General features: G+C 42.1%; 5 protein-coding genes across 5 annotated transcripts; 4 read left to right on the forward strand and 1 right to left on the reverse strand.

Annotated features, from left to right (window-relative positions):
* Positions 1 to 711: 711 nt before the first annotated feature.
* On the forward strand, positions 712 to 1,623 carry SS1G_05967 (predicted protein; the record flags this gene model as incomplete). Its single annotated transcript, XM_001592995.1, has 3 exons — positions 712 to 860; positions 1,329 to 1,477; positions 1,598 to 1,623. 3 exons carry the CDS (start codon positions 712 to 714, stop codon positions 1,621 to 1,623), a joined length of 324 nt encoding a protein of 107 aa, XP_001593045.1.
* Positions 1,624 to 5,130: 3,507 nt separating this feature from the next.
* SS1G_05968 (predicted protein) lies at positions 5,131 to 5,244 on the forward strand (the record flags this gene model as incomplete). Its single annotated transcript, XM_001592996.1, has 1 exon — positions 5,131 to 5,244. One exon carries the CDS (start codon positions 5,131 to 5,133, stop codon positions 5,242 to 5,244), a length of 114 nt encoding a protein of 37 aa, XP_001593046.1.
* A 990-nt stretch (positions 5,245 to 6,234) lies between these two features.
* On the reverse strand, positions 6,235 to 6,509 carry SS1G_05969 (predicted protein; the record flags this gene model as incomplete). Its single annotated transcript, XM_001592997.1, has 2 exons — positions 6,235 to 6,444; positions 6,492 to 6,509. 2 exons carry the CDS (start codon positions 6,507 to 6,509, stop codon positions 6,235 to 6,237), a joined length of 228 nt encoding a protein of 75 aa, XP_001593047.1.
* Positions 6,510 to 6,772: 263 nt separating this feature from the next.
* On the forward strand, positions 6,773 to 7,021 carry SS1G_05970 (predicted protein; the record flags this gene model as incomplete). Its single annotated transcript, XM_001592998.1, has 2 exons — positions 6,773 to 6,810; positions 6,886 to 7,021. The coding sequence occupies 2 exons, from the start codon at positions 6,773 to 6,775 to the stop codon at positions 7,019 to 7,021; spliced, it is 174 nt and encodes a 57-aa protein (XP_001593048.1).
* A 271-nt stretch (positions 7,022 to 7,292) lies between these two features.
* Positions 7,293 to 8,135, forward strand: SS1G_05971 (hypothetical protein; the record flags this gene model as incomplete). Its single annotated transcript, XM_001592999.1, has 3 exons — positions 7,293 to 7,675; positions 7,758 to 7,876; positions 8,092 to 8,135. 3 exons carry the CDS (start codon positions 7,293 to 7,295, stop codon positions 8,133 to 8,135), a joined length of 546 nt encoding a protein of 181 aa, XP_001593049.1.
* Positions 8,136 to 9,026: the final 891 nt, after the last annotated feature.

A 9,026-nucleotide genomic window follows, 5' to 3' on the forward strand; every position in this document is an offset into this window, starting at 1 on the left:
AAAGGGTTCTTCGGGTGATGATCAAGGTTGGGCTGGTATTCCGAGACATCACTAGGTCGATTATATGAAGCAAGAGCCGCGAGCAAATGAGAAACGGTATCAGTTAATTGACGTCCACGGGTCGGTGGTCTAGGATACCAGGTATGTTTTATGAACGATTACGGACATTTGAAAACCAGGTACTATTCTCCGTGTAAGGTTGCTGAGGAAAAAACGTAAGACGTAAAAACGTGAGCTGACATGTTGACTTTACCTCCCTATTTTGGGTATGTACATATCTATTTGTGTCAATCGACCGCACCATACACTGCATCCACACGTACATTACATATTTCATTGTTCATCACCATATGCATGATGATTGGAACTGGACATTTCTGGAAGCTTATGGTAATACCATCGTTCGCGGCGCATGTGTACATATCCTACCTGCATCGATTGGCGATATGCTGATCTGCTAAGGGCGACCTGGGGTCATGATGAATCTTGCATCAGTCTACTGTATTTGAAGCTGGAGCACATATGAAAGCTGGAGGGAGCACAACATAATAGCTGGCATGGTATTGAAACTAAGCATCGTCATCTTCGATCCTTTCTTATTTGGGAAGTAGTTTCTGATTAAACTACTGTGCGCTTCATCATGATCACCATGATCATCCAGAGATAATTCTCGAAACCGTTGTTTTCCTGTACGTATGTCGTGTGTTCACGATGAAAAATCTCCATTTTGGTGTACAGATACAGATACTCCGTACAGATGTGAATTATCCCAGTGGGAAGCTACTGCAAATCAAGCCCCTAACCGCTGTCAAATACGATCATCGCGCAGTGGAAGAGATGCCGGTACACGCTAATGTCAGGTACGAACCACCAACAGTGCTGGGTTGTGGTCAAGGGTATTGATGTATCTATCCACTGAATAAGGCAATTTGTCGTTTGGTCTAGCCACCGGCTTTGTTGTCTATGGAGCCGGAACGGTAGAGGAACTAGAGTCAAAAGAAGCACAGTAGAAATAGTAGCCGGCGGTCGGTTGTTGACCTTTAGGAATAAAGTTACAGCAGGGGATGGATATTTGGAAATAGAACGGAAAGACCTTTGACCATTTTCTTGGTTTGTCGGGCCACCGGGACATTTGCATAATGATGATAATAGTAATAATCACAATCATAATAATAATAACCCGTCGTTTTAGCTGTCATAATTAGAATTATTAATAATCATTTTCCAACTCTATTTCCCAAGTGCTCCGTCAGAAGTCCACCCACCAGGTCTCACTACGACGGCTTTTACCCTTCCACTTGCGGCTTTTAGGTTCTAAGAAAACTTAGGAAGGGTTTGGAATTCGATTCCGGCCCGCACCGTGTCTACTTGGAAACGTTTTCCAAGTTTCCAAAGTCAAAACTTCTCCAAAATTTATTAGGAGAGGAGTGGGTGTATGGGTGTATGGGTGTATGGGTGTATGGGTGTATGGATGTATGTAAGTATGGTGCAATGGTTGAATTGATTTAATGAATGATGAGTGATGAGTGATGGATGAGTGGTGAGTGGTGAGTGGAGTGATGGATGATGATTGATGCACGCCGAGTTAATTGGTTAGACCCCCCAATATTGATCGAGAAGTGATTTTGGAATCCGAGTGAAATGAAACACTTTTCTTTTTGTTTAGTGTTTGATTGGCTTTAATTACCCCTGGAAATAATTTGAAGTACCTCCTCCGTACCTTGTCAAGTGGTAGCCACTTTCACCACTTTGACCACTTTGACCACCAGAAAAGGTTCATAAATCCTTCTAGGCTGCTTCTTCCTCTAGGGTAGCCCACTTTCCAAAGTTCCATATGAATCTTCTCTTCAATCGAAACACGCTTCGAATTGTTCCAATGTTCCAATCTTCTACCATCAGTCCTACTGTCTACAGACTATCTTGCCTAGGAAATGGAATTATCCGTACCCACCCAGACACTCAATTAATGTAATGAATGGTACGCTCCACTGAAATTATTCAACCCGTACGTACCTAGGTACCTGTACCGTATTTGTAGATCAGCCATAGGAGATATTTGATATTTGATGAATTCGATAGCTATCAATAAAATGGATGCCTGCACAGCGCAAAAGCCAGCCGGTGTCCAGCCTTTTCATACCCAAGAGTCAAGGAGCGAGCCATCGACACTACCTACCTAGGGATGCAATGCTAGGTACCTATGGAAAATAAATAAAACACCTGCTTGATGTTACTGATTCCTTTTCGGTTATGTATGAGGAATGACTCGTTTGAATTGAACCAATAGCATCATCGGAAAATCAGGAAAAAGCAGTCAATCATTCAACTTGAGGCGTCCAATCCTTCCATCAGCCATTGGCTGATTCACAAGCGTGCGAATGCAATATGTACGAGTCTGGTGTTTTGTTTGCTGGCGAGCACAGGTACATACATACCTAGTGACAAGTACCCAGTAGTTAACGCAATGCGGCGTCAGAGCAACATGAAGGCCCAACGAACAACAAAATATCTGCTGTGTTCAATTCTGATTGAAAGACTCTCGAGAGGGGAGACCCGCGAAATCGGTCGGAATGATCCAATGGGATCATTTCATTCATGCCGAGCTTCTACCATGAGCTCACTATGCCTTTGAAGTGGCTTCACATCCTTTTCACCTCGATTCGGGCCAATCCGACCTCTTGAATCTTCGTCTTGGAATGCCATGTGATGCTATGTTACGCTATGTATACGGTCGTCAATCGTTTGCTGAAACATCTTGAGTCGGTCTTCAAAACATCCTGAACATGCCCTGGCTAGCTTTAGAATGTTCATCGATATCCACTTTGTTCGAAATTCTTTCCAAGAGAAGGTCCCAATTCCCAGCGATCGTTCTTAACCTTGCACAAACCTAGACAATATTCAGGGCAGAAACGAGGGTCCATGTCAGCCTGCCATCGAACATTCCAATCTCTCATGGGTGCCGGGGAAATACAGTCAAGAAATTCCTTGAGTGATTTCGACGACCAGCAGCCTCAAAACTTTGGCTCAAGAGATTGTGGGAGGTAATACAGTGGCATAAGGGGGGGCAGCGGATGTGTAGCGTGAAATGAGAGCTGGGGGATTGACTTTGGGTTCGGAATCACAACTAGAACAATATGTAATTCCATGGCTTTTTCTTGACAATATTACTCCACGACGTAGAATGCTACCATCGAACGACTCGTGGAGATAGGTTCAGCTCCGATTCGGGGATTTAATTGCAAGACTGCAACTAAAATATTCCAGAGAGCTCGCTCGGAATAACTAAGTTTGGCCTGTCTAATACTCACGCACAAGCACACGCATACACATTTCACATATCAGAATCCTTCTGCTGCATCACAACTATGCTTCCCCCGCTGCAGTACAACAAGTACGTATATGTATGATACCAATGAACATTGGGATAGCACATAAAAATGTTGTAACTTTTGTGCTGTGGTCGGTAAAAAGCAGGGGCATTCAAAGGGTATTCAAGGATATGGACATGCTTTTTTCCGGGTTATGAAGGGGGTCATAGAACACGAAGTTATTTTAACTTATCTACGTATTCTTCCAGAAACATGCATGGAATTCCCATAACAATTGACAAATGGATGATCCTGAATGCCCGTCCAAACTTATTTTCTTTTTTTCTGATAATCCTTCCATGTTCATACTTTTGTTTTTTCTCCGTACCACGCCAATGCCTGAAGAGGTAATGCTACTTTCCAAATTGACATCTTTTTTTGGTTCACCCAACTCTCATCTAACCTGTTACTCAACTGACTTTACTTGCTTTGATCTTAAACTAGACATATACGGCATACCAAGGTTGAGGGCTCCCCCCAACCCCAGCTGGTGTAGGTTCAGAAAGTATGTATCATAAGCGAACAGGAAGTACATACTATCCTGTAAGTAATAATAATAATCGGAAACATAGTAATCATAATTTCATAAATTTGAGTTTCCATTTTCCAAAGGAAGGGATGCGTCTTGCTCATTTCGATTTGTCTTTTTTCTTCCGCCTTCCCCTGGTCCATAGTCCCGCAGCCCGTCAAGCATCTTTTTGAGCCAGGGCGGAGCCCGAAGAAGATCTACTCCCTGTCTCTCTGGCATGCAATCACTTTGATCATATAAGACAAATTGAAGCCCCCTTCGCACAAAAAAATAAATATTAATATTGAAATATCCTGTGAATTCCTCCATCATCATCATCATCCTCCTCAAGTATCTCGTCCTTTCATCTTGCGTCTTGATCATTCATCGTCCTTTCCACTTTTGGCAGTGTACACTCTACCGACTATACAAACAAACTACCTCCTCCTACTCTCAAACCATCTTCTCACAACCATTGGCATTACTTCCATCGGCGTCAAGAGGTTGATATCCGGCGGCAGCAGTTCACGCAGCATCCCTATCGGCTAGGTACTTTCACACGAACCCTGTGCATTAAAGTCACAGCTATCCGGTTCAACGCTCCAGCGTCTGACCTGCTCGCACCGTCGCAGACTTTGTCGCAAAGTTCTCAGATAGTCAAAGCAACACGAAATCTTAAATAGAAACATCACCAGAACAGTTTTCAAATAATACCAGGCGATTCGCCCATCTTCACTTCAGTCAATCATTCAATCAATCATTCAATTCAATTCACTTCAGTTCAATTCAGTTCTTCAAACTTTCATTCAATCAGATCATTTCAGGTCATCTGTGGAAACCGAAAAGTCTATTTACGATACGACAATTAGCCATTAGGCCTGCCATCCACATCCACACCCATATCCATATCCACATCGATTCATCCTCGGCGATTTACCCCTGGAAATAGCTTGTAGCTAATAGCTTACCAAAGAAGCTCTTCCACACCAGTTACCCTCCCTTTCCCGTTAAAGGAGGAAACCTTGTGAACGCAAGCCAAAAAAGCAACGTGAGTCAGATAATATCTATGTTCATTCTCATACCCTACAAACCTATATTTACCAAAATATAATTTATTTCTGACTGGCCAATGGTGGCCATGTCATGATGCTTTGGGATTTGCAATCTTATTTTTCTTTTCATCTTTTGTATATCAAGAGAGCCATTGTACTGATTCAAAATGTTTCCTTTAGTCTTCAAATACACACAGTCATCATGATTTTCAAGGAGAACGCATCTTCCAACATGGGCCGTGGCGCATATGACACTACTGGATTACCTCCACCAAACCACCCAGCACCAAACCACCCTGCCCCAAAGTCCAGATAATGGCCTTCACGAACATCACCTCACTCACGATCGTCCACGAAATGGCCTACGACCATCAGAGGACCTCATGGAGACGCAAAGTCTAGGCCCGGCAGAGGATACATCACATCAATTTCTATTCCTTGCACCTCCTAGACTTAAGCATCGTCTATCTCGAACCTCACGATTTCCGAAACAACTTCTACACATCCTCTATTACTCTGGTTATCATTCTCAAAGACACTTTTTTTGAAAAATCTCGCTTTAATACCCATCAGCAGTATCCTTCTGTACCATAATCTTTCCTACGATTCGCGACGAATTTCCTTTTATCGCGCTGCGTGCGACTTTTACCCAATTCTCCATACGATTTAATCTACATTCCAGACAATTTCGATAATCTTATCCGACTCCGAGACATCTTAATCGCACTCCTTGCATTAAAAAGTTCTTTCAAAAGCATGGCGGTCTCGATCCACAGTACACACTGCCTATCAAAAGTCTATGTTCGATTCTGATTTCTTCGTCGCGGATTTTCTGGAATTACATGCAAACACACAAAATTGGGGAGAACGGGGAAGGCGTTACATCTAGACTTGGGCCCGTTGTTCATTCAACACATTTACATTTCACATTTTCTCGTTTGGTTTTCGGTGTTTTTAGACTTGCGCTGTATTTTTATTCTTTCAACTGGTTCGGACATAAAATTGGGATTTGCTGGGGATATCAAAAACGTTTGGTTGGCTAGGAAAACCCCTGTGTTTTATCTTTGGTTTTTTGCGAGGGGTGCATATAGACTTGGTTGTACTATTTTTGTTTCTTTGGGATGTTATGGTGCGTCACTTGTTTTTGGAAAGAAAGAAATGGATGTTGCTATCTTCCTCGCGGAATGGGCACGCCTCGGGGTTTTTTGTACACGATGGGATTTTGGATTCTGATGAACCGGTGGGACTTGTATGCTTGTATCTTGGAAGAAAGACTTACTATTACCTTGTATTCTATACTATTCTTTCAAAGTTTTTGCACATCTATTGCTTGTACTGCGCTGCGACTTGCTTTATTTGCAAAAGACACATTGGGCTCGCTCTGTCTACTTTCATGGACTGGATCCTGATTCAACGAGCAAGTGACGTGAAGGTGGAAGCTATACATCCAATCTAGACAGAAATCCCTCCGCAAGGAGTTCAGAAGAGGCGTAGAGCGAACTTTGACTTTAGAGTCCTTGATAATTACACAATACGAATATCACTTTAATACCTTGAACTCACCATAGTCTCAATTGACATGATGGTGACATGGGCATCTTCATTAAAAGGTGTACTTGCATGAACGAGAAGAAGCATTAACTAAAACAAGTGGATTCGATCTAGAGTCTAGAGCGCTACTCTTGACCAAATTTACAATATATCACATTTTGATCGGGTAAGGTTCCTGAAACTCAGACAAACAAACTTCCCGTATCCGAGTCAGCTCTTCCGAATCATGTTTGTCCTCGAAAAAGCAACTGGGTACAAAGTTAAATTCCAAAAGCAATCATCCTCATGCAAACATGTCCAAATTAGATGTTGATGAGTTCCAAAAATATACGTAGCTTTTTTTTCAGGAAGTGCACGGAAATGAGCTGATAGGATCTTCATAACATGACGATTTTAATGTGATTAGTTCTGCAGCGGGTAAATGGACAATACAGACGAACACGATTCTAGAACATGCAGAGAAGGATGAAGGGGGTAAGAGTGCGTTCGAGGTTGGAAAGGTTAAACGTAGAGTGTGGGCGATGGGTTGGAGGTTACCGTAGAACAGGTAGCTGCTGTGTTACAGCGAAGGCTTGAGGAAGCTTACCGCGTATCAGTGATAACATATTGAACTATCTACCTAGACAAGCACAACATTAAATCACTGACAACAATCAAGACTCAAGATCCTGAGAGAGGAAAAGTAGTTAAAGTCATCTGAAAATTATCTTGAAACTTACAATATCATTCCTAGCGAAATTGCCGCTCCTCAAACGCCAATAGGTATCGATATAACACACCTTTCACATCCTCTCTACGAACAAACCATCTAAGATGTCTATTATCCAACAAGTTTCCAACGCTACCCTAAATGACAATTGGCGTACAATCAATATTGACGCCCTCGATCCCGATTCCTCTACAAACTTCGATGTCTCCACTCTCGTCGCACAATTCCCTCCTGTCTCCGACGCCGACATTCGAACTCTAGCTCAACAGGTACGACAATTACTTCGTGGAGGTGATCCCGAGGGTGCTCTAAGGGGTGCTTTGGAAAATGCTCCTTATGGAAGTACTGAACAGGTTAAGGAATTGCATTTAGCTACTGTTATGGAGGTATTGCAAAGTATTAAGGCGAGCGAGATGACACCGTTGTTGAAGAAGGTTATGGAGAGTGAAGGTGGTGTTGATATTGTGGATTGCTTGATGAAATATTTGTGGGTGCTTCTTTCTCTTGATTTTTGTAGTTTTTTACTTGATATTGGGAGTTGTTACTAATGATGGATGTATGGATGGTAGATATAAGGGCATGGAATCCAAAACTACAAATGCAAATACGAGCAAGCTTACGCCGCAAAGTACCGGTGGGTTCTCGCAAATTGGGGGTGGGAGACCCGGAGCCCAGAATGAGAGTAGTGGTTCGTCTATGAGTGTGCTACTTAGTTGGCATGAGAAGGTCGTCGAGGTGGCGGGGCTGGGATGTGTAGGAAGATGTATGACTGATTGGAGAAAAGTATAAATGGGGAGATGATATTGGTACATTATGGTGATGAGGGGTGGAGGGAGAAAGCAGCATAGAGATGTCTAAGTCGTGGGATTGGAATTGTGGGATACTACATGGCTGAGATGACAGATTCGAGTACTGAATTGGAGAAAGGCAAAGATGATAGAAGATGATATCTTTAGGTATCGAAGAATGGATGATATCAAAATTCATAGGTCTAGGATATTTCCTGACTGGCAATGCACAAATGGCCTTGAGTCCAATGGACTACTGTTTAGTAGTAGTGTCCTTATTTGGTAGGAGCCACCTCAGAAGGTATTATATGTTCTGACCAGAACAAATACCCTATCACAATTGGTGCCATTTGCACGATGGCTGATTTCAAAGATGTTTCTTTCCAACACACAAGGCAGATGGTTTCTCATGCATACTTTAACGCCAATTCGTATTTCTTCGTCACTTTCCTCTCGTCCCTTGTGTTTTATGGTTTTCAGTTGCATATTTTCAATATTCCCAAATTTTGGGGGATGTAAGATCTTATATCAATCATTGAGCACATCAAACTCTGAGATTTCGAAAAAGTTTTCGATTTTCTTGATTGATGACACTAGATACCGAAGAGTGAAGTAGAATAATAGATTTCATCTTTCTGTAGGCTATGATTAAGCTTCTTCAAAGCATCAGGTTTTAAAGATCGTTGGTCAGGTCACAGCTACACGGATAGTGATGTAATTCTTAATTCTTGTACCTTGTAACTTGTTATCATCCACACAAGCTGGTGGCTCCCTCTATCTGAGTCTAATATCTGGGTCATGTTCTGGGATACTGTATATAATCTTTCAATTTTCCTGTTAAGGGCTAGGAAAGAAATGTTATGGATATGATGGATTATTTGATTATATCTAAGTATGATGCGTTGATCAATATATTCTTACTGTGATAATCGTCAATAAGGATAATTAACCCCCTATTTTTATTTTCGAGGTCATAAAGTCAGGGATGTGAAAGAATGGGGGGATTGATAAATTTGATAGATTGGTATGGAATATAGGTAGGTTACTTGG

Source organism: Sclerotinia sclerotiorum, genomic scaffold, assembly GCF_000146945.2.
Source record: "Sclerotinia sclerotiorum 1980 UF-70 scaffold_7 genomic scaffold, whole genome shotgun sequence".
In the NCBI taxonomy this organism is placed as follows: Eukaryota; Fungi; Ascomycota; class Leotiomycetes; order Helotiales; family Sclerotiniaceae; genus Sclerotinia; species Sclerotinia sclerotiorum.